This window comes from Phascolarctos cinereus, unplaced genomic scaffold (assembly GCF_003287225.1).
Source record: "Phascolarctos cinereus isolate Bilbo 61053 unplaced genomic scaffold, phaCin_HiC Scaffold_5;HRSCAF=322, whole genome shotgun sequence".
Classification (NCBI taxonomy): Eukaryota; Metazoa; Chordata; class Mammalia; order Diprotodontia; family Phascolarctidae; genus Phascolarctos; species Phascolarctos cinereus.
This window is the reverse complement of record NW_027555958.1, coordinates 2,037,037-2,059,060: the sequence shown is the minus strand read 5'-3', so window position 1 is coordinate 2,059,060 and position 22,024 is coordinate 2,037,037. Positions and strand designations below refer to the sequence as shown.

The 22,024-nt window shown below is 52.7% G+C and overlaps 1 protein-coding gene and 1 long non-coding RNA gene across 2 annotated transcripts in view; one reads left to right on the top strand and one right to left on the bottom strand.

The window, feature by feature from the left end:
* The window catches only part of COL6A1 (collagen type VI alpha 1 chain), a 43,288-nt gene extending 22,220 nt beyond the window's left edge, over positions 1 to 21,068 (bottom strand). Inside the window, exons 1-15 of the mRNA XM_020973363.2 lie at positions 20,604 to 21,068; positions 19,563 to 19,692; positions 15,000 to 15,200; positions 10,713 to 10,872; positions 8,842 to 8,970; positions 8,712 to 8,732; positions 8,452 to 8,472; positions 8,312 to 8,356; positions 7,267 to 7,320; positions 4,712 to 4,756; positions 4,580 to 4,606; positions 3,809 to 3,835; positions 3,668 to 3,712; positions 3,252 to 3,305; positions 1,669 to 1,731 (exon numbers count right to left, since the gene is read on the bottom strand). Of these exons, the coding sequence (XP_020829022.1) occupies positions 1,669 to 1,731; positions 3,252 to 3,305; positions 3,668 to 3,712; positions 3,809 to 3,835; positions 4,580 to 4,606; positions 4,712 to 4,756; positions 7,267 to 7,320; positions 8,312 to 8,356; positions 8,452 to 8,472; positions 8,712 to 8,732; positions 8,842 to 8,970; positions 10,713 to 10,872; positions 15,000 to 15,200; positions 19,563 to 19,692; positions 20,604 to 20,733 (1,152 nt within the window). The 5' untranslated portion in view covers positions 20,734 to 21,068. The remainder of the gene's footprint in view (positions 1 to 1,668; positions 1,732 to 3,251; positions 3,306 to 3,667; positions 3,713 to 3,808; positions 3,836 to 4,579; positions 4,607 to 4,711; positions 4,757 to 7,266; positions 7,321 to 8,311; positions 8,357 to 8,451; positions 8,473 to 8,711; positions 8,733 to 8,841; positions 8,971 to 10,712; positions 10,873 to 14,999; positions 15,201 to 19,562; positions 19,693 to 20,603) is intronic.
* On the top strand, positions 12,425 to 16,798 carry LOC110198843 (uncharacterized). The gene is made up of 2 exons (XR_002321844.2): positions 12,425 to 12,583; positions 16,210 to 16,798. It is a non-coding gene; the product is annotated as an uncharacterized LOC110198843 (long non-coding RNA).
* Positions 21,069 to 22,024: the final 956 nt, after the last annotated feature.

The window sequence follows — 22,024 nt, the reverse complement described above, 5'->3', positions numbered from 1 at the left end:
TAGTACGGTGTGGACATAGTATTTCCCTTCCATGCGTGTGTGTGTGTGTGTGTGTGTGTGTGCATGCACGCGACACATCTGAGTACTCCTGGCTAGGGTTTGGTAAATGTGGCACTGAGGACATTGCTCAGCCCTGTTTCTGATGGAGATGGAGGAATGGATGAGACAGTTTCCTCCAGCTCCCTCTGCTCAAGGCGATGCACGTCCGCCCATTTGGGGCACAGCAGCACCCCATTTTCCCCACCCATGCCTCATCTCCCTAACACAATTTATTAGGATGAAAAGGCCCCAAAGGGCACCAGATTTCCCCTTCATCTGGAGCTGAGCCTCTTGAACTCATTAACTTCCAGATGTTTCCTTTTTGAGCCTGTGGCTTTACGAAGCCAAGCCGCTCCAGGAAGCCTCAGCACCCCCTTAGACTGGCATTTCCACACAGGATTTCTAGGCAGGAAATTGGAAGCTGGGCAGGCAGTGTGCCCTGAAGGGTCAGTGTGGTCACCCATGCACATGTAGGGTGCCATTTAGTACCTAATTACTACCCTGTCTTACCAGGTCCTTTGCAGCCTCTCGAGGGCTGTGAGGAGAAAGGAAAATGACTCGGGCATACGCAGAGGTAGCTACCCGGCTGCCCATTTTGCTGCAGAGAATTGATGGCACAAATTGGGACATTTCTGCTAATTTCCCTCTCTCACTGCTGCTCTAGACAGCCCTTGGGGCTGACCAAGACTGAGGGGAATTTGATTCCTCTGCACACCCACAGGGCAGAGCTATGTCTCTGCCCAGTTCCTATACCGCCTGTCTGTTCTGCTCTCACCACCCCCTTAGTCCATGGTACTGGACCCATTGCTCCTGATACTGACATGGCTGGATTAAAGATTCTACACATTTTCAGGCTGTGCCCAAGGGAATGATCTGATGGGGAAAGGGGGTTCTAGAACCTCCCCCATGCTGATTCTGGGGGACTGGGTCTTGTTCAGAGCTTGGGCTAAGCAGGGCTGGGGCTGCCACCATCCCGAGACCCCATATCTGTTGTGCTCTGTTCTGAATGGGGCTAATGCACTCTGAAGGTCAGCCAAAGGGTCATGGATGACCTTAGCTGGTGTCCCTCTGGGGAAGCACCAGGGCCCACTAAGCCATCTCTGTCCCTCTTCCTCTGGACCCTGGACGTCATCAAACCATCCATGTCCTATGGCCCCAGCATACTCTTACTCGCCTGTCAAGGATAAGAAGGAAGAGAAAGTCCATGTGTGTCTAGCGGACAAAGGGACCACCCAATGGCAAGTGCTACCCTATTAGCTAAGGGAATTAGCAGCTGAGGAAGGCCTTCCCTGGGCAACCTTTTATTTCTTCAAAAGTGAGTATTTACTATGGGGAGGGGCAGGACCTGAGATTTCACGGATCAAGGAGACTCTTAGGGCCAAATTCTCTCCTCTAGGACAGAGCAGCAATGCCTCTGTGGCTCTAGTCTGAGAGACTTGCCTGGAGCCCTGAGAGGGGAAGTTACCTGCCCAAGGTCATACAGTCAGGATGTGCTAGAGCAGGATTAGAACTCAGGCCTTCCTAGCTCCATGGTCAACTCTTTGTTCTCAGATGGGAGGGATTGCCTGCCTCCTGAACCGTGTGGCTCCCATGGGGTGAAGCAAATGTGGAACTGGAACCATGGCTTACCTTTTCTCCTTTTGGGCCAAAAGAACCTGGGTCTCCCTTGGGCCCTGGGGGGCCTTGTATTCCCTGCAAAAAAGGACACAGCCTTGTTACCCCCTTGCAGTCACTGCTGGATGGGGTCAGGAGCTCCCTGCCTTCTCTAGACTGAATAAGCCTGGAATGGCCCTAGACACTCCTGGGCTGATTTCAGATTTCTCTGCTTTGCTCACTTGCTGCTGCAACCCCAGTGGCCTCCATGTCTTTGTACAGGCTGTGACCATCCCTGGAAGGCTCTTCCCTTGGCCTCAGCCCCTTGGCCTGAGGGCCCCTCCATCAGACCTCTCCTGATCCCAGAGGGAAGGTTGCACTCCCCCCAGAGCAGATCCCTATATTTACACGTTTTCATGTTTTTATTTATTTATCTGAGCACTAGGGTTCTCTCCCCTTCCCAGTAGAATGTAAGCCTGCTGTCTTTGTTTCCCTAGCCCCCAGCAGGGCCTGGCACACACTGGGTGATTCGTGAGTGAACGGCAGGCACAAAATCCTTGGAAATGGTGCCATGATAGACAGACATTCAATGCCTCTTCAAATCCTCTCCACTAACTCCTAGAGTGGTCAAGGGGCTTCTGAATCCCGTTAGGAAGAGCGGATAGTTACCAGGCTGGCGCTTCAGCATTAGCCAGCTGCTTGGCACACAGGCTTGCTTTTGGCCTGGGGAGAGGTGGGGAGCCCAGGTGTAGATTTTACAGCTGAGGAAACTGAGGCTGTGGGCAGTTAACTGACTCGCCGCCAAAGTCCTACAGCCACTTCTCATCAGAGGTGGGATCTGAACAGAACATGGGCTCTCTCTAACGACTAATAACCCAAAAGTCCGTAACAGTGTGAATACTCTCAGTCTGGGGACATTTTTCCTATAGGACTAAAACCGTGGATGTTGATGCTGGAGGCCCCGTGAAGAAGCGTGGTTAAGCCCCATTTAAAATCATGTAACTTGAGCTTGGTACCAGCAGACAAAACCCCCGGTTGTTGCTTTCCTGTGAACCGGCCACTTCATGGGGCGTGAAAAGGCCTCAGAGATAACAGAGCATATTAAACCTTGGCGTCCCGCTCTCCTCCATGGTCCGCCGTCATCCCACCAGCCCCTCAGCTGAGAAGCCAGTGGTGGCCTGGCGAGTCACCTGAGGCGGCCCTAAACTCTGCCCGGAGAGAGGGTGTGGCCGGTGGACCCCCCCCCCATTGACTACCATGGCAGCCCCAGATCGAGGCCAGAAAGGGGCTGATGGGATGGGGAGTTTCCTTCCTTGTAAGCCACCCGGGCCCTAGCACAAAGCTCCTCATTTCCCCCAATGGAGACTTAAGGTCTAAGTTCTAGGAAAGAAACCCAGTCTTCAGAGCCGTGCTCCCTCTGAAAACTTCCTGGGGATGGACAACACCTGGTAGAGAGGAGGGCAGTGGAGCAGGAGGGGAGCTACCGCTGCAGCTCCTCCCTTCCTCCCTGTGCCAGTTCTGAAGGCCCTCCCCTTGGGAGAACCAGACCCTGGGCCAGTCATTTGTCCCTGGTCATCTCTTTGTACGTGGGTGAAGTCAGCCTTCAAGGGAAAACTCACATCGAATCCTGGGGAGCCCTTGCAACCTGGCAAGCCCGGGTATCCGGTTTCACCCTGTAAGGAGAGAGAAAAAAGTTCCTTAACCGGCCGGGAGGACCCCAAGAAGACCCAGCTCCACACGCCAAGTGAAGCCACGCAGGGGCCGGTCGCTTCTCAAAGCGAATGCTCCGGAACGACCTAAATGAGGTCAAGCTTTCTTGGACACGGTCGTGAAGGACAGCCTTGCCTCGGGAGCCTTCGAAGCAAAAAGCCGGCTGGCCAGGACCGCGACCCATCCCCATGCCAGAGCGTCTCCCTCGCTCACAAACACCCCCATCTACCCGCCCCGGCGAGGAAACTTCTGTTAATGAGTGCATTGGACTGTCGCTCTCCTTCTGGTTCTATATGGAGCAGGCTGCCCTCGATGAGAGACTGACCTTCTGTCCATCGATGCCGTCAATGCCTCGCTTGCCCTTCTCACCCTGCAACAGAAAAAGGCACAAAAATGTTCGCAAAATGGCGCTGCCGTGTTAGAGCAGAAAAGCGAGCGGGAGTGACCGATAGCCCAGAGCACTGACCTTGTAACCTTTCGGTCCTCGCGAGCCCTGTGAAGACAGAGAGGAGGAGGATTGAGGACACCTGGAGAGGAGCTCCTGGGGACTTTTACGTGGCCCAGGGTCTCCCCTGGTTCCAGAGAAGCTCGTCAAGGGAGAAGACAAGCTACCCGGGTCCTCGGCATCCAAATCTCGCCCTTTTTCTTCCCCTTCACCCCTGGAGAAGAGGCAGGACGGCCCTGCTCGGTGAGCCGCAGGGCTGTATTCCCCACTCCTTGGCGGCTGATGGTGTGGCTTCTAACTGGCACACATTTGGGAAACATCCCAGCTCCATCACCCACTGGGAGGAAGGGAAGGGGAATGCAGGAAAAGAAGCGAGAAGTGAAGTTTTGCCAGTTTTCATCTCCCTCCGTTTTCCACTCATGAGAACCGCATCATCACAGGTGGTTGGTTGCACAGGTAGCAGCCATGGGCTTACTTTGTCCCGAGGATCTTAAGAGAGCAATGAGACTCAAATTCACTTTTATCTGGATTCAGCTCGGCTTCAAGGGGGTCGGACCTAGCATCCCCTCCAACCTCAGGCCTGCATGTGATCTGCTGAGCCATGAGGGGGACGTGGGGGGACCGGCAGGGACCGAAAGGGCCGGCACGAGAGCTGCCGGGTCCAAGCACAGCCTCGGATGCCTCCGCAGCTCCTTGCTCTGAGAGGCCAATGCGGAGCCTTCTGTGGCTGAGCCACGCCCAGGGCCGTGCCCAGCAGGGACAAGGAGGGTCACAGAATGGTTCAGCGCTTACCTTTTCTCCCCGTGTTCCTTTTTCTCCCTAGTGATCACAATGAAAAAAGGAGGAAATGGTTATTCACAAACTGGGAGTGCGAACACAATACCAAAGAAATGGTGGCTTCTGGGAAAGGAGATGCCTACATACCTTCATTCCCTGGTAACCCACAGGTCCAAGATCACCTTGTCTTCCCTAGGGAGAAAGAGTGTGACACATATCATAAACCTTCCACAGAGAGCCTCATACAAGACCCTGGAGAGGAAGCATCTTCATATCGCTGCTCACTTAAGACCCAGCTTTCCTAGAAATCAAGGTGGGGTTCTTGACCAGTTAACCCCTGAGGAAGAGGCTGGCACCTGACTAAAAGTGGTGGTCCATTATTGTCCAGTGATGCCAAATGAATAATGGTGGAGTCAAACCTCAACTAACACTTATTTAAAATAGTATTAATTAATTAATATTGAGATCTAATATCTAATACTAATACTCAAAATACTTAATGAATAGGGTTACTTTAATTTGTGGGCTGAGGGCTTATCATTATTTAACCGTTGGGTGGAAATCATTCTAAAATCAATGGTTTCTATTCTAGCTTTAGCAAGTGGAGAGCAGTTCTTTGGTGACCTAGTGACATCATTGTAAATATCAAGCCCTATTATAGAGAAAAAGACAAACAACATAACAATACATTAACTAAGAGTTCTAGTTGATTTGGATTTCTTATTTTTGAATCAATATTATTAATGATTGGCCTATGGTTTTCTTTCTTTGCTTTATCCTTCCCTGGTTTAGACATCAGCACTATATTTGTCTTACAAAAAGATAAGGTGTTTTTTAAATCACTTTACTACGTGGCTAGGAGGTCATCTGTGCTCTGGACACCCAGTTCATGGGGTTGTGTCCTCCATAGGAGAAGGGAACCTTCTGTTGCTGCTCCAGGAGAGAGCAAGGGGAAGGGTGGGGAGATGCTACTTTGGTCATAGAGTTGAATATTGTGGTTTCTGAGGGAGGTGAGAGAGAGAGGTCCAAGACAGGATTACAAAAAGCATCATCATGGGATATGGCTGAGTAGAAAGAGCAGACATAACTTAGTATCTAGTAAAATGTGTGGAAAGCTACACCCCTCAGATGAGTAGGCTTCCAAATGAAAAAAGGATGGACAAAAGTCACCCTTCTACCCAGGAACCACCTGCATGGTGAAGAGCTCTTTGTTATGCTGACCCTGTTTATTGAAGGCGGATGCTCAACTTGGATTTCTAAGGGTCCTCCCAGGTGGGAGAGGCTGAGTCAGAGCATCCCACCTTTTAGAAAGGCTAGCTATATTGGGCTTGGCATGGAAAGGAGGTCTTGTGGTCACTGGCATTCTTGAGCTGCTCAGCATCTTGTTTCCACCTCCCACCCCTAATCCAAATAGAGATGAAGTCTGCCTGGTGTGTGGGAAAGATCCTGGATGGGAGAGGACTCTGAAGGTGGCATTATTGCTTCTGTCCACCATGTTTTTTCTCTCTCTGCCATGTCTCTCTTATATGGTCAGAACTAAAGGACCCTTCAAAGACCTCTGAAGGCCCCATGGGAACAACTACCGCCTGGCTCAGTGGTTATAAGTGCTAGAGGGTCCCTGGCATTGACTGTCAATTCTTTGGCTTGAGATTGATTGAGATTTCTGCTATCAGCATTACGTGTTACCTGCTCACTTTTCATTGCAGGTAAGACTTGCCTTTCCAGGTTGCCTACCAGTGACACTGAGGATGGCTATTAGGATGGTGAGAAGGCCTGACTTGTTTCTGCTAAAGGCAAGGGACTGCATTTGCACTTCTTCCTGCCGAAGGAGCATCACCGTTCTAGAATTGGCCATGAGTTGTCTACAAGCCAGTGTAGCAGGTACACCCTTAAACTGTTTGGGTGTTCTTTTCCCAATAGGGGCTGGGCTTTTCTTTTCTTTTCTTTTCAAGGGTCCCCTCTGGTCCTTAAGCACAGGTCCAGAGTCCTGACCAGGGCCCAGAGAAGAGGAAGCCTTTGTTAGCTTAACTCTGCTTATTTCTGTAGGCTCAGAATCTTCCCAACATCTTATGTGTCCATTGTTTTCACTGTGTCCTGTCCCACATTCCAGCTTTCTGGGAAGACCTGGTCTTGGAGGACAGAGACCCTACTGATGGCCAGGGGCCTGTTACTATTCAAAGGATACGGGAATCCTAGAGCAGTAATATGAGAAGAGCTGCTGTTTCTGTAGGGCCTGAAGCTTTGCTAAGAGTTTTCCCCATATCATCTCACTCAAACCTCATGATGTCGGCCCTGTAGTTATTATGGATTCCATGTACAAATGAGGAAATCGAGAGGGCAGGTCTTGCCCATGACCACACTCCTGGTAAATGTCTGAGTCAGGATTTGAACTCAGATTTTCCTAATTCCAAGTCTATGAGCCTATCTATTGTGCCACAATGCTTCTCGCGGACTCTAGGACCAGAGATGCACAGCTGGGAGGGACCTTGCATAATATATACGATCCTGACTCCAGGGCCGAGAGGGATCTCGGAGGTCATCTGGTCCAACCTTGTCATGTTATAGATGAGAAAACTGAGGTCCACAGAGGGGAGAGGGCGGCCTTCCCCCCCGGGCCGTGCAGAGCACCGAGGAAGCAAGGCTCTTGTAGAAGCGGCGGCCACAGCTCCCGGAGTCCCCAAACAGAAGATCTGGATACTCACAGGCTCTCCGGCTTCCCCCTTCTCTCCAGGAAGCCCAGGCTTTCCTCTTTCTCCCTGGAAGGTAAAATGCAGGTGGAGGTGAGACAGGGGTTCAAATGCACCCTCAAAGACATGTCAGTGGCCAGCCTGCTCTGCTCCCTCCCAAGGGGCTCGCAGGAACTTGTAATTGTAAAAGTCCTGTTGATTCTAGCCTGCGGCAGGCTCCTCACCTCTAGAATGGGGAGGAGCTTAAAGCTGGCCTCCCCTCCCCATCCTGCACCCGATCCAGACCTCCTGGGGCCCTGGCCTTGGTCTGGCAGCTCTGTGATGCCCTCGCACTCACGGTCTGCTCACTCTCTCCACCTGTGGCTCACCTCCCTACCACAGCCCTGGTCAAGTGTCCGTTGGTCAGTTGATCAACAAGCATTAATGAAGCTCCTGCTCCGGGCGAGGCACTGGGAGCTACCAAGAAAACAGTGGAGCGTCCCTGCCCAGATCAGAGATTAGGGGCTGGGGGGCTGGGCCGACACCCCCATTTTACGGATGAGGAAACTGAGGCTCCTGCAGGGATGTGGCTCACCCAAAGTCAGGCAGGCGACCTGAGGGCAGGCATCATTTTTTATCTAAAATTTGTTTCCCCCTTTTCCTTGATTCCGTCCAGACCACACACATTGTATCGATTTGATAAAGGTTTGTTGAATGAGTACAGGACCCTCTTGTCTCTGCTACACACATTTGAAACAAACAAAGCCAACCAAAGTGTCAAGAGGCCAGGAGACCTTCCAGAGTCCCAGGCCTCTGGCGATCTGCCTAGACCTGCACCAGGGTCCTGCTGACACCCCGCCAGGGCTGCCCGGAGACCTCCGACAACGGGGAGCTCACTACGTTCCGGGGCAGCCCGTCCCACTCGGGGAGCTGTTCTTGATCAGCAACAAGCTTTTCTGAGCTCCCCCATCGTTCCTCATCCCGTCACAGGAGTCCAGGCAGAACGAGCCCGTTCCCTTAGGGACAGCCTCCCTGCCAGAATCCCAGGGGCGGGATGAGCAGTCCGGGGTCATCTCCTTACCTCGTGTCCGGGGTCACCACGCTGCCCAGGAGGTCCTCGGGCGGGCTGGAAGTCAAGCAGAAGGAGCGTGCGGTTAGCTCTGGGCTGCTTCCCGAGACGGAAGCCAACAGCGCATGGGCAGGGGGTGTGGTCACGCTTACCTGGCACTCGAACGAACAGCACTGAAAAAGCAAGCGGCAGACCCAAGACGTTAGACATGGAAGGTAGAGACGGCCCGGTCCCCGAACAGTCCCTTAATGACTGTCCCCGACGGTCCCCCCAGCCGTGCCGGGGCCTCCCCTGGGGCTCCCCTGCGCTAGCTGCCTCAGAGGGCCAGGACCCTGCCTGCCTGCTCTCGCGGCAGGTGTGGACGTGAGGAGAGGGAGGGGAAGATGGCGGAGGATGGGGACGAGAGACTCACCACTTGTTCCACATTGTCTTTCTGAAATAGGAAATAGACAAGTTGGGTTAATTTCCACTTTTGCATCAGCTCGAAGGCCAGGAAGCCTCGTCTGAGGATCCAAGAAAGAAAAGAGAAGCAGCCCACTCACAATCATCTTGATGATGGTGTCGATGGTCTCCTTGATCAGCTCAGTCGAGTCGCGGTTGAGATCCCAGTCGGCCGCGGTAAAGTTGCGCCTGTATGTGTGGTCTGTGGCAATGATGCTCAGCCTGGCTTCCTGCAACCGAGAAAGATGGGGGCCGAGGGAGACCCAGCACTAAACACTAGTGGCTGGGTCTGGAGACCGAGCCTCCCTCTTCGGCCTTCGATGGCCTCGAGCCAAGGACGGAAAGCTCAAGCTCGTCCTCTGCAGGTCTGGTCCGAGTATCAGGTGGGGATGTGGAGGGGGCTGGTGCTCCCTAGCATGCCTCTGTCATCTTATTGACGGTCCAGACCCCCTTGGCCATTTCTTGCCCACCCCCAAAGCCACCTTTACTCATCCATTGCCTTTCTACCTTTTCTTCCTCTCTTTCTTCTCCTGCCCAATTTCCTTTTCCAGCTTAGGGAAAAGCCAGAATGGTGGGTAGAGAGTAGACCTGGCATTAGAAGTGGATGAGATGGGCATCTATGCCCGGACCTTTCCCAATTTGCTCCGCTACCTCCATCCCCATCCCCCACCCCCATCCTCCTTCAATCATTGGTTGTACTGAGTTACTGCTACTGGGAACGTGATGTTTTAGCGGCACAAGGGAAGTCACTTTGTACTGAGACACGGAGGTGATGTCCTCACCGGCTGTGGCCTCTGGTCTCTTTGCTAAATGGACCTCTTTTTCCTAAGCTTCTGTTCTGAAGAAATGTTTGCTTTTAAGAAACTGGTGATGAAGGGAGAATTTAATTAAAAATGACACTTGTAACAGAACCCATTCTCCTTGGGAGAGAGCCTTAACCTCTCTGGACTCAGTTTCCTTTTATGTAAAAGAAGGGAGTTGTCAAGGTGGCCGCTAAGTCTTTGTAACCCTATGATTATTCTTTTGACCTTCCTGTGAGGTTGTCAAGGCAGATAAGATTCCCATTTTATAGATGGGTAAACTAAGGCACAGAGGTGCTAACAATAACTTGTCAGCCAAGGAGGGATTCAGTGCCTCTGAGCCCTATTGCTTCAGAGCTGCTCAGCCACGGCAAGAGGTGCCCTTTCGGGTACTGCGGCATCAGGCTCCCAGGTCCTTTCCTGCAAAGCTCTTTTCTTGCTCTGACTCATCAAGACCCATTGTTCCTTTGCTGCTGAAACACTTGGCCCTTCTAGGCCCCGAGCCTTCCTTGAGAAGGAATGGTAGGAGCGGCAGCCCCTTCCTCCAGACTGGGGGGGGGGTCGGCACTGGCTGCAGACGTAGTTCCTTGCCCATCTGCCCCTGCTCTGGGCTGAGTGGGGAGGCCTAAGGGGAGTCACTGAGTGGATGCTGACGTTTGGGAGGGGAGGGGCCTTGGCCCCCGGGAGGTTCTTCAGGGAGATGCACAGAGGGCTGCAGCAGGACCAGAGCCCTTGGCTGGGTCCTTCTTCCCCTGGCAGAAGCCAGATGAGATACTGGGGGTGTGGTCATGGGGGCTTTGCCCTCTCTTGGCTCTGGGGGAGTTGGGGATGGGGCAGGAGGCACCAGTGGGAGTCCAACGACCTGAAGTTATCCCGCCACACCATGCCCCCAAGCCAACCATACCCCACCCCCTGCATTTCATAAATGAGGAGACTGAGATTCTGAGAGGGACCTGGTGGGGCTAGCTGGCTCCTGGTCCAACTTGGCATTCAGGTCAATGCTTGACCCAGCATCTCCCTGGCAGCTGGGTCCCAGAGGCCCAGGACACAGGCACGGAGGTGCCTGGCTTGCTGTGGGTGGCTCCTCTTTCAGCACAGGGCCCTCTCAAGCCCAGCCTCTCTGCCTCAGGCCCTGTCCCAGTTTTCACCCCATGGCTGTGGCTGGGACCTACCAGGTGATCAGGCGTGATGGCCACTGAGAAGACCTTGATGCCCAGGTGCTTGGCCTCATTGACGGCGTCCTCCAGGCCACCACAGGGCTCCTTGTAGCCTTCCAAGGGGTGGCCATCTGTCACCACAATGAGGTACTTGTTCTCCTTCAGGTGGGACCCCCTGGGATGATTCAGAGACATATTCATGAGGCCCAGGGGCTGGGGAAGGGCCCAGCAGCTTTGAGATCCAAAGCACAGGTGCAGTGCTAGGGTGTGGGGCTGGTCAGCACCTTCTATGATCCACCTGGGCTGCTATTTCTGCAGTGTTCAAAGGATGTCAGGGGCAGAGACCCATTGATGCGTAGCTGGCTTTTGTTAAAACTCCCCCACAGGCCGGGACCAGGACCAACGCACCAACTCCAAGGGCAACTACAGCAAGGGTGTGTTCCAAGCTGGTGCTGCCAGGTTGGGGGAAGCTGCCTGTTGTGAAGGCTGCCCCCCAAACGACTCATGGATCACCTGAACTGTGACCCAGCCAGCCAGCTAGGCAGCCGGGCTTCTACAGGGCCCCATGCCCTGGCTGGCCAGGCTGCTGCCCAGGTGCCCAAGCCCATGGCCACAATGGGGAACAGAGGGGTAGCAGACCAAATGAGCTTCCCCTCATCTTTCCTTTGCCATCCCTGATGATAATTCTGGGCTCCCTTTAAACTTGTCACTAAGGAACACTAACCATGGACAGCTCAAACCCATAAAACCCTCAAGATGGCAGGGGAGGGTTGGGGGAGAACATTAGAGTATTAGAAAGATGCCCTATATTTACCTATGAGAAAATGAGCTTAGAAGGTGTAAAAGGGGCACCGAGGGCTCATGTGGCAGTAACATCTTTAATTGAGCAGTCAGGAAATCTGACAAGAGGCTCAAAAATGAGTGAGTGTGCAGCCCTCTGTGATGCCTCATGAGAACAGGGAGGGGATGCTGGCTGGGCACAAGCTCTGGTGGGTCTGTCCAAGCTGGAGAGGCTTCAGCAGTGGGCTTGGATGGGGCTGTATGACTGCCCCCCCCCCAAACCGGATACTTGGTTATACAGAAGGCTTTAACCTATGTCGTGGGAAAGTGGACCCAAGCAGCAAAATTACATGTTATTGAGACAATCAAGTGTATGTGTGTATGTGTGTAAATGTGTGTAAGTGTGTGTGTATGTGTGTGTGTGTGTGTGTGTGTGTGTGTGTGTGTGTGTGTAGAGGGACGTTTTTCTTTGTAAAAGTAAGACCTAGCACAGGGCTAAATGCGTAGTAAGCATTTAATAAATGCTTTTTGGTTGATTGGTAGTGTGTATATGCTCTCTCTCTCTCTCTCTCTGTCTCTCTCTCCTCCTTTCCATTTCTAAAGCTCTCCCTCTTCATCTCTTTCTCCATCTCTATCTCTCTTACATGAGCGCATACACACACACACAGACACACACACACTCACACACACACACACACATACATACACATCCCTATCGAGAATAACAGTAACAATAATTGGTCCTTAAAACCTTTGTATTAAAGATTGCTCAGCTGCTGATTCACACTTTTTGAGATAGGCCTTGAAACATAGGGTGGTTACGCAATTACCAATTAATGAGAAAATCTGGAAAATGTCCCAATATTTTGCAATCCTTAAGGGTGACTGTCTCAACTATTTGTCTTCCAAGGAGATCAGTTTATGTCCTGCCTTGTTCTCCCCTCTCCGTTCCCAGACCTTGTAATCATCAGCATTGTTTCCACTACATAACCTAGTTAAGAAGCATCGTGGTAGAAGAGAAAGGATGTGTCTGTGGCTGTCACTATTCCCTGGGAAAGGAAAGATTCCACTCACCATGAGACTTTAATAGGATCCTGAAGATTTAGGTGAGTTGAGTCATGGAGGGCAGAAGCACTCTCTAATTTCTCACTAGTTTTGGAAATAATTCATTTGAAGAAAGGATGTTAGACAAACAGTTGGGCTATCTTGTCTACTAGGAGCAGAATTGATAAAAGAAATGGAAAAAAAGTAATAGCATCGTATGTTAAGGAGATATACTCATTCAGGAAAATCCAGGAGCTTAAGGGGAGAGGTGTGGTGAGCAAGGATTAATCAAAAGAGAAGTAAAAGCCATATTACCTTGGGAATATTCTACAGACCATTGGAACAGAAGGAGGTTTGGGAAACTCATTAACCTGCCATGGAAGTGAGACATTGTATCAATGGGAAACTTCGATTAACTGAACCTCTGCTGGAGTCAGCAGCCCCACCTCTCTTCTCTCTCTCTCTCTCTCTCTCTCTCTCTCTCTCTCTCTCTCTCTCTCTCTCTCTCTCTCTCTCTCTCTCTGTAGCAGAGCAGATTGTAAATTCTAGACCTGTCTTAATGATAATTTCCTTCTTTATAATGTAGAAGAAGATAAAATAAGACCTATTATTTTGGACCTGATCCTGACCTATGAGAAGAAATTGGCTCCTGAAGTAGAAAAGGTGTCAACAGGGGGGGAGTGACTGCCACTCCCACTTAGAACTGGTGATAGAGAAGGACCAGCAGATGCCACCTGATCCCTGACTGAGGAGCACAGATGCCAACGTGCAAAGAAGGGGTGTGAAGTCCTTGGGCCCAAAGCTCTTTGAAGGCATTTGGTCCATGAGGGATGATAAGCCTCTGGAAAGATGTGATGAAGCCCTAGACAAGAGCACTTCTGACAAGGAGGGAAGGGGGAGATGTTGAGTGAGAGCAGTGTTGGTGCACAGGGACCAACCTCTGACCAATTTACATGAAAACAATACATTTCTGGAGTCAAGGTTCGGCAAGAAATACCGACAGCAGCCCAGCACCTTAAGAACCCTGTTGGGAGCATAAAAGCCCACATTAAACTAAAGCTGACACTGAATATTCAGGTTAAAAATGGGGGGAGGGGGCTAAAAAATTCAAAGGAAAGAAAGGACCACTGCTCAGATGGATAGAACATTAATAATGGGCAGCAGAAAGAAGATGGAGAAATTCCATTGTAAGTCATTCTTATTTTGTCTACTAAGGAGAATATATTTCACCCGGACGAGAGAAACAAAAAAGGAGCTGAAAGCCAAGATCAGTCAGGAGGGGTAGGAAAGCGTCTGGCTTCCCTTTCCAAGTTCCTGTCCCTAAGCCCAGGCAGCTGATCCACCTTAGCAAGTCAATCAGCATTAATTAAGCACCTACTTTGTGTCTGGCACTGTGCTAAGTCCCAGGGATACAAAGAAAGGCAAACACATCTTGGGAAACTGAAGGGACTGAGCCATTTCCAATTATTTCTGAAAAATCTTCAGGTATTGGGAAATGAGTGGAGGAGTTAAGATGGCAAAGAGTGACCCAATCTTCCAAAAAAGAAAAAAAGAAAAGGAAGAAGAGGGAGGAGGCTGGACACCACAGAGCAGATAACTCTGATTCATGATGAAATTCTAGAACATCCCACAAGTGCTCTGAGGGCCTTTAGAAGGGAAAGCAGTGATCATTAGGAGCCAACGTGGATTCGTCAGTCAGTCGACCAAGGAGCACACTGCATGCCAGTCACTGGTCTTGACAGTGAGGATAAATGAAGCACCCATTTCCAAGCACGGAGCATTCTAAAAGAGCAGGCCAGGATAGAGGAATAAGCTCCTTTCCATTGTAAGGGCGTGTCCTAGAAATGGAATGGCCGAAGCACCTGAGGAAATCTCTCCTGCTCTTAGAGATGGGGGCTATGTGAGCGTGGTTAGGCAGACTTGGACCTGGCCAGACTGAGGACAGGAAGTCTTTCTGAGGGCTGGGCTTGGATTCCAAGTGTGCCAGCTGCAAAGACAGCCTAAAGCTGCATTCTTGTGCCTTGTGACCTCATTCAGGACCTCCACAGGGGAGAGTGAGGCAGGTATGACTGAAGGGGCTCCTTTGGGGCTCCTTGGGACTCATGGCAGCAGCACCAGTGTCCTCTTCCTCCCCCTGGCCTCTGCTTCACTGACCAGGCCAAGGCCCTTTGACCACTCTGGATGTTGAACCAGCGGCATTGGGAGCTTGGGTGGTCCAGCTGGGAGGCATCAGCTGTTCATTCTACCAGCCCTTCACACACAGTGAAGCTCAAGCTTCCTTTAGGGCTCTTCAGCGAGTAACTTTCTCATGAGCCAAAGAGGGTGAGGATCCAAGGACCCTCCCTTCCCCCCACCCCGGGGTGAAGCCCAAGGCAGCTCAGACCACAGACACCTGGGTCTCCAGGCGGGCTGGCTGCCTCGGAAGCTGCCGCGGGATGGGTCTCAAGCCTGTTGGTGGCCCCATGGGCCCTGACTTACCCGATGAGCAGCTCCTCGATCCCCTTCTTGATGGCGCAGTCGGTGTGCGTGCCTTTGCCGATGTACTTCACATTGCTTACGCTAGACTTCAGGCCGTCTCGGCCACTGGGCATGGGGGTCAGCCCTTGGATAACCTCCACAGCATCGCTGTAATGCAGAGCTCCAGCGTTCCATACGAGATTGCGGTCACATCGATAGTACCTGCGAGCCAAGTGGAGGCGGAAAATGACCGGTCCCCCCCCAAGACCAGGCTGCCCACCCTCACCTCCTCCCCACCTCACTGCCCTCCCTCTCCCTCTCTGCCAGGTTCTCTTCTTTAAAGCTCAGTTCCGACTTAGCTACTCAGGGAGCTTGTGGTCACTCAGGCTTCAAGTCTGAGTGAACCAGTGAGTGGGAGGAGGTCTTGGCCTCATCATGTACTTGAGAGGAAAACAGCAGAAGGGAATTTGAAGAACACACAAGAGGTGAGCCTATCAGTCTTCCGCCTGAACCTGGAAATTGTTCCTCAACATCTCCAGAAGAATAAATCCCACCCCTCACTCCCAGCTTTGCCCAGCTGATTCTCTTCTCCAGGGGCCTGGCCCAATGTGGGGGAAAGGAGAAAGGCCACCACCCTGAGAGTCACACATGGTGGACTGTAGTCCCTGCTTCTTGAGGGCCAGCCTTAGGGATAGCTAGGAAGGTGGGGGTGGTGAGGGTCCTGCCCAGAAAACAACTACCTCCTGTCTCATTTCCTCACTGGAATGTCAGGCTCCTTTAATTGTGGTGGTGGGAGGTACAAAGTCCTTCATTCCATAATGAGAGAGGCCAAAACTGCAAATCTAGTAACTTAAGTTCACACTGAAGTGTAAATGACTGAAGTCAGATTCTTTCTGGACAGCAGGTCTTCATAAGGAGGGGGAAGGGGTAGCTTAGAGTGGTGGGGGAGGGGGTGAGAGGGGCCACTACTGGGAGTGGGAATGAGCTCCCAAAAGGGGAGCGGGAGTCATCCAAAACAAATCTCCTCATTGAGTTGTGCTTTGTGGTGAACGTCAAGGTGGGATTAGCTAGGAGAGTAAAGACGTGTTCATGGAAGGAGCCAGTCCCAGTCCACGACCCTGCCCAGGCTGTCTTTCAGCAGCTCCCCTCCCTGGCCTGCAGGACTGTGTTCCTTGAGTCTGCTCCTCCTCCCTGACTGCTCCTTCTCTGTCTCTTGTCTCCTGCTCCCTAGAAGTGGGTGTCGCCCAAGGCTCCGCCTTCCTTCCTCTTGGTGAGCTCATCGGTCTCCATGGCTTTGGGGATGACTTCCATCCCTGTGACCGTCTGCAGCATCGGTGCCAGCCTGCTGCCCACACTGCAGTCCTGTATCCCCTGGGACAGCGGGGTCTGTATGGCCAACTACTGCACCTGAACTTGTCACCATTTCCCTACATGTGCCACCTCCCTAGCCTGCTTTTGTTGTTGGCATTATCACCCTTTAGAGAGTCCAAGCCCACAAGATGGAGTCACCTGGACTCTTCCTCCGCCTTACCTCACAACTCAATAGTCCCGTTGTCCCTCCCTTAGCCATATTGTTTGCATCCAGAGCTTCACCTACAGGCTCACTACCTCCACACTAGCCCCGGCCCCGCTCTCTTCACTTAGACTACTGTGATATTGACCCCTGCTCCTGATGTCTCCCCTCTCCATTCCATCCCCCACTCTGATGCTTGGACAATCCTCTTATGCTCCACTGTGACCACATCTATGTGACCCTTTTACTCAAAACCTTCCAGTTACTTCCTCTTTTCCGTGGAATAAAGGACCAGCTCCTGATCCTGGCATTCAAGGCCTCTTTGTCTTGTCCTGTTTCACAAAGCTGCCCTTCATGCGTCTCTGTTCCAGGCCATTTGGACTATCCTCGGCCCATCCGTTCTCACCCTCCCCTTCCTTGGCTTCCTTCTTCTGCTCAAGTTGCCTCCCAGGCCTAGAATGGACTTTGCCCTCCTCTGCCCAGATCTCCACCCTCACATCCACCTGTGGGTGGCCCTGCTGCCCCCAGGGTCAGGTTAGAAGCCACATCCCTTTGGATCCCTCCATGCTGACCCTGTCCTATGTATGTAACAGGCATACATGTACATCTATGTACACAAATGCATATCCACGTATGTGCCTATGTGAATGTTGAGTCTTTACGTTACAACATGGATCTTTATTTTGTTTGCATTTTCTGGGGCTCCCTGTTGCCAGTCTTGAACAGAAGCCCCTCAAGGGGACAGTCTATACTGTAGGGGCTCAGAGAACTGGGGGAGGGAGGCGATGGCCTTGGGAGCCTGGAAGCTGCCGCGTGGCCATGTCCCAGCTCTGTCTCTCCTCGGCGGGGTAACAGGGGCCTGTCTCCCCAGCTCACCTTCCCAGAAGACGAGGGGATGGGCTCAGTGGCCTCCAAGCCTCTTCCTGCTCTGGACTTCTGCCTTAGAACTCCCTCCCCTGATCCTCCTGTGTGTCTGCTGTGTACCTGCTCATTTTACAGGGGAGGTCATTAAGGGACTTTTTGTAGGGTCAGGCAGCGAGTTAGGGGAGGCCTGCCCGGCCCTAGCTCTTTGGTCTCCAGGTCAGTTATCAGTCCACCATGTGACTGTGGGCTTTGGAGCCCTGCAGGGCTGGCCCCCTCCTCCCTTTGCAGGCCTCTTCCAGATTACTGCCCACCCTGTGCTCTTCCACCCCGTGACCCCAGCCTCTCGCTGCTCCCTGAACAAGACCCTCTATCTCGGGGCTCCGGGCCTGCCCCCTGGCCATTGTCTCTGCTCCTCTGCTCTGTACTGTCCTCCCCAGCCTTCTCTGAGTCTCCCTTCCTCTGTCTCCCTTCGCGCTGGGACCATCTCCAGTCCAGCCTGCACCAGTCTGGCTCATACCTTGTTTACTGGATGTCCCCCCTCAGACTGGGAGATTCCTTTTTTTTTTTTTTTAGGCAATTGGGGTTAAGTGACTTGCCCAGGGTCACACAGCTAGTAAGTGTCAAGTGTTTGGTCTGAGACCGGATTTGAACTCAGGTCCTCCTGACTTCAGGGCCGGTGCTCTATCCACTGTGCCACCTAGCTGCCCCAAGACTGGGAGATTCTTGACACCAGGGACTGTTGCTTACCTTTCTTTGCCCCCTAGAGCTTAGCACAGTGCCTGGCACATAGTAGGTGCTTAAAAATGCACCTAGTTAAACGGCTGACTTCTGTCTCAACTGTGAATCAGCTGCTCCAGTTGAGTGGGCCAAGCTAAAGTGGGTGCTGCCTGTACTTTAGGGCTCTGTGAGACTGCTGCCTTCTCTGGCCATGCTCAGGAAAGAGCTAGAGTCGGGACTCTCGGATTTGTCTCTGGCTCCTGCTTGAGCATCCCAGGGCGGCCTCTCTGGGCACAGCTCCTTCCGTGTGGATGATTAAACTGTCCCTCAAAGTCGCCTCCATACGTTTCAGCTCCAAGGCCCCTTCTTTGTCAAGCCTGACCCTCCCGCCAGCCAGAAGGGCTCTCCCCTGCTTTGGGCTCAAACAACTTCTTCTGTGTCTGGCATCTTTTGTGGTCCCTTGGCCTGGAGCATGGACTTTAGCTGGAGAGGTGGGAGGGACCTCAGCGTGCACCCAGCCTACTTTAACAGAGGGTGAAACTGAGGCCCAGAACTTGGTGACTTGCCCAAAGCCCCGCAGACAGAATCAGTCAATTAAACAAGCATGTCTTCAGCACCCTGATGTGCCAGGCACAGTGGTAGGCACCAGGGACCCAAAGACAAGAGAGAAGCATCCCCTGTCCACACCTTTTGCCTTTACATGCAGCACGCTGGCTCTGGACTATGTGTCATAGTTATGAGGGAGTGGGTGTCATCCCTACATCCTAGGCTATAAACTCCTTAGTTGGGAGTCTAAATATGAATGAGCGAAGGAAGGAAGGAAGGAAGGAAGGAAGGAAAAGAAGGAAGGAAGGATGCCCCAGGCATCATAGACAGGCTCGTCATGTCCCTAGGAGACATGCCTGCTTCGCTTCTAAGTCTGGGCTGGGATCCGGCCCCACCCTTCACTCTGCACCCCAGGCTTCCAGCCTGGTCATTGAATGCCTGGGACAGAGAAGTGTCCAAAGCCAGAGACCAGACCGCTGGACAGCTAACAGTGCCTGGGAGCCCAGTATTGCTAAAGAAGGGGTGCCCTCTTCAGGACTCTCTGAGAACTGCAGGTGCTGACTGCCACCCTTTCCCAGGTTCCCAGAGCATCCCCGGAGAACCGTCTATAGGGCCAGGCACAGGGGCAGGAGTGGGGAGCCTGAGACACACCCTTCAGCTTTCTGTGACCAGGCAAGAAGCCTTGTCAAGGTTCGTGGGGTTTGAGTGTAATCAGACCCCCGATTATGGATCTGCGTGAGGCTTCACCCTTCCAACCCCTTCATTTGACAAGTGAGGAAATTGAGGTCCAGAGGAGAAAGGAGCTTGTCTTTGGGCACCACCCAGACTCAGTCCTGTCTCCTGGCTCCCAGACCAGCTCTGTTTCCCCAGTATCACATTGCTGTGTGCCCCCAGGGGAAAAAAGAGGAAGAAATGAATAGAAAATTGTCCAGTGTGGATTTTACCTGTCTACCAAGTTGTCAATAAACTGGTTGGTGAAGGCCTTCACTTGATCCACGAGGCTCCCGTATGGCTTCAGCCTCAAGGCCACGCTTTCAGAGGTGTCCAGAACAAAAAACAGGTCCACAGGGCAGTCTGTTTCCAAAGGAGGGAAGGGTCAGAGGTCACAACTTTCCTGCATGCCCTCCTGCCTCCCCCCAAAGGATCTGGGATCAGCTGGCAGGGTGGGAGGACCTCAAGGGGAAAGAGGGAAGCATCAGCCTGTAGCTCATGCCATGCACCAGGCTCTGAGCAACTGCTCTTTCCAAATCCAAAGCTTCTATCCCAACTCTGAAAAAAAAGGGGGACCTTCAAGATAGATGAGGCAGCAGATTCACTAAGATACCCCATGCAATGGACCATGAGGTGGGAAGGGGCCCAGGCTGTCCTAGGTCATTTGTACTGGTGGGATGAGCTTCCTGGCTGGGACTCAGGGGTCTGGGATGGGGGGATCAGGAGGGCAGACAAGGTTAGGAGGGAGCTGCCTTTTCCCCTTGGATTTGTCCAGCAGTCTCTGGTCTCAGCCAGAGGTCATCCATCTCCCACTACCCTGGGGGCAAAAACTTAAAAGATCCAGTTCAGATAACTGGGGAAGCCAGAGAGAAATCACCTTCAATCGCCTGCTATACTTAATCAGCATAGCTAAAAGCTAGCATAGATATAGTACTTTAGATCTGCAGAGCTCTTTACAAAGGTTGGCGATCTCTTCCTCGTTCTCCCAGCCCTGCTATCTCTGCTAAGTCCTGTGGAAGGAGAGGAAAGACAACCACTTGTGTGAATACCCAGGGATTCCTCAAAGGAAGGCTCGGAGGCAGCTTTGGCCACCTGGGCAGGGAGCTGAGTTAGGGTCTTCTTCCAGAGGGCGGAGGGAAGGGGACAGGGAGCCCTAAGCATCCTCAGAGGCACTGCTTAATTCCTGAGCACAGCTTTCCTACCTGAGCCCCCCCGGCTGCCCCTTGAAGCTGAGGCCCTAGCAGGCCAGTGGGAGGACAGAGACAGGGACCTACCTTGGAAGGCAATGGCTTTCTGGGCGATATCCTGCGCAGCTGCCCAGCTCCAGAGCAGACATCCCTGGAGCAAAAAGGGGAGCAGCCGGCTCCCCCCGCCACTACTGCCTCTGCTGCTGCTCAGTCTCATTTCTCCAGCCTTGAGCCCTAGCTCATCTAGGGTGAGCTGGGGGAGAGAAGGAACGAAAGGAGAAGGAGGAAGACGGGGAGAGAGAGCAGAGCAAGCAGCGGGAAAGGACTCTGCCTCCTCTCGGGGGGCTCTGCTCCCTTTAACCCCAGCGCCCAGCAGAGAGCTGCCTCCTGGCTTTCTGCCTTCTGCCTGAGTTACAGTGGGAGGCAGTGGGCAGGAAGGGAGAGACAGAGAGAATGAGGAGAGAGGAGGAGAAAGAGAGAGGGAGGAGGGAGTTCAGAGGCTCCGGGCGGGCTCTGCAGCTGGGGCTCTTTCCAGGGCTTAGGAGGGGAGGGCGCTTGCAATGTCAGCTGCTTTTCAACTAGAGGTCTGAGAATGAGTCACGGAGAGGCTACCTCCCTCCCTCCCTCTGTCCTCCCTCCTTCCTACCCTCCTCTGGGGCTAGGGTCTTGCTGTTGCTTGAGCCACTCCCTTCCCTCCTCCCTTCCCCCCAACTCTGGCCTTCTCCATCACCTCTCTGGGATGGCGGGGCCAGCCACGGAGGCGCGGGCCACACCTTTCTGAGAAGCTGGGCTTCCTCGGGACTCCCAGCCATCCTCCTGCTGAGCAAGACACACTTGGACGGAGTTTTGCAAAAGGGCCATCCAGTCTCAGGGAGTATCTTCAGAAAGGCTTAGCCTGTTCACGGTCCCCAAGTGGTTATTCAGAAATGTTGAGCCTGGATGGGCCTTCCCTGGAGGCTGGCTGCTGTCTCTGTCTATCTCTGTCTCTCTGACTGTCTCTGACTAGGTTTCTGTCTCTGTCTCTCTGTCCCCTCTGTTTACTGTTCTTTTTTGAGTATTTCCAAGTCTTTTACATGGTCTGATTTTCAATAGTGATTTTCCTTGCCTGGTGAGCCAGTCAAAGCCCCAACAAGAAGCTTCCTTTTCAGTAGGTGAACACAAGATGCGGTTAAGTTCCCCCAGGGTGGTGGCCCAGATGCTTTTGCCAGGGTCTCACCCCCCCACCCCCACAGAAGAGGCTAGGAGGGGCCTCAAAGGAACTCCAGAGCTGAGACATGAGAGGGACCTTGGAGGCCCCCTAGTCCTGGTCTTTGTTGGCCCCCAGGGGCAGGTGAATTGCCCAAGGCCACCCAGAAGGTAAGGAACAGACGGAGAGAACTGGTCCTGGTAACCAATCCCATCCTCTGCACCCACCTCGTCGGTGCCCAATACCTGACAGCAGCCTGGATAGTTAAGATACTCAGCTCAAGGAGGTGTTGCACGGCTAGGGCCTTTTCTTTTCCTTCTCT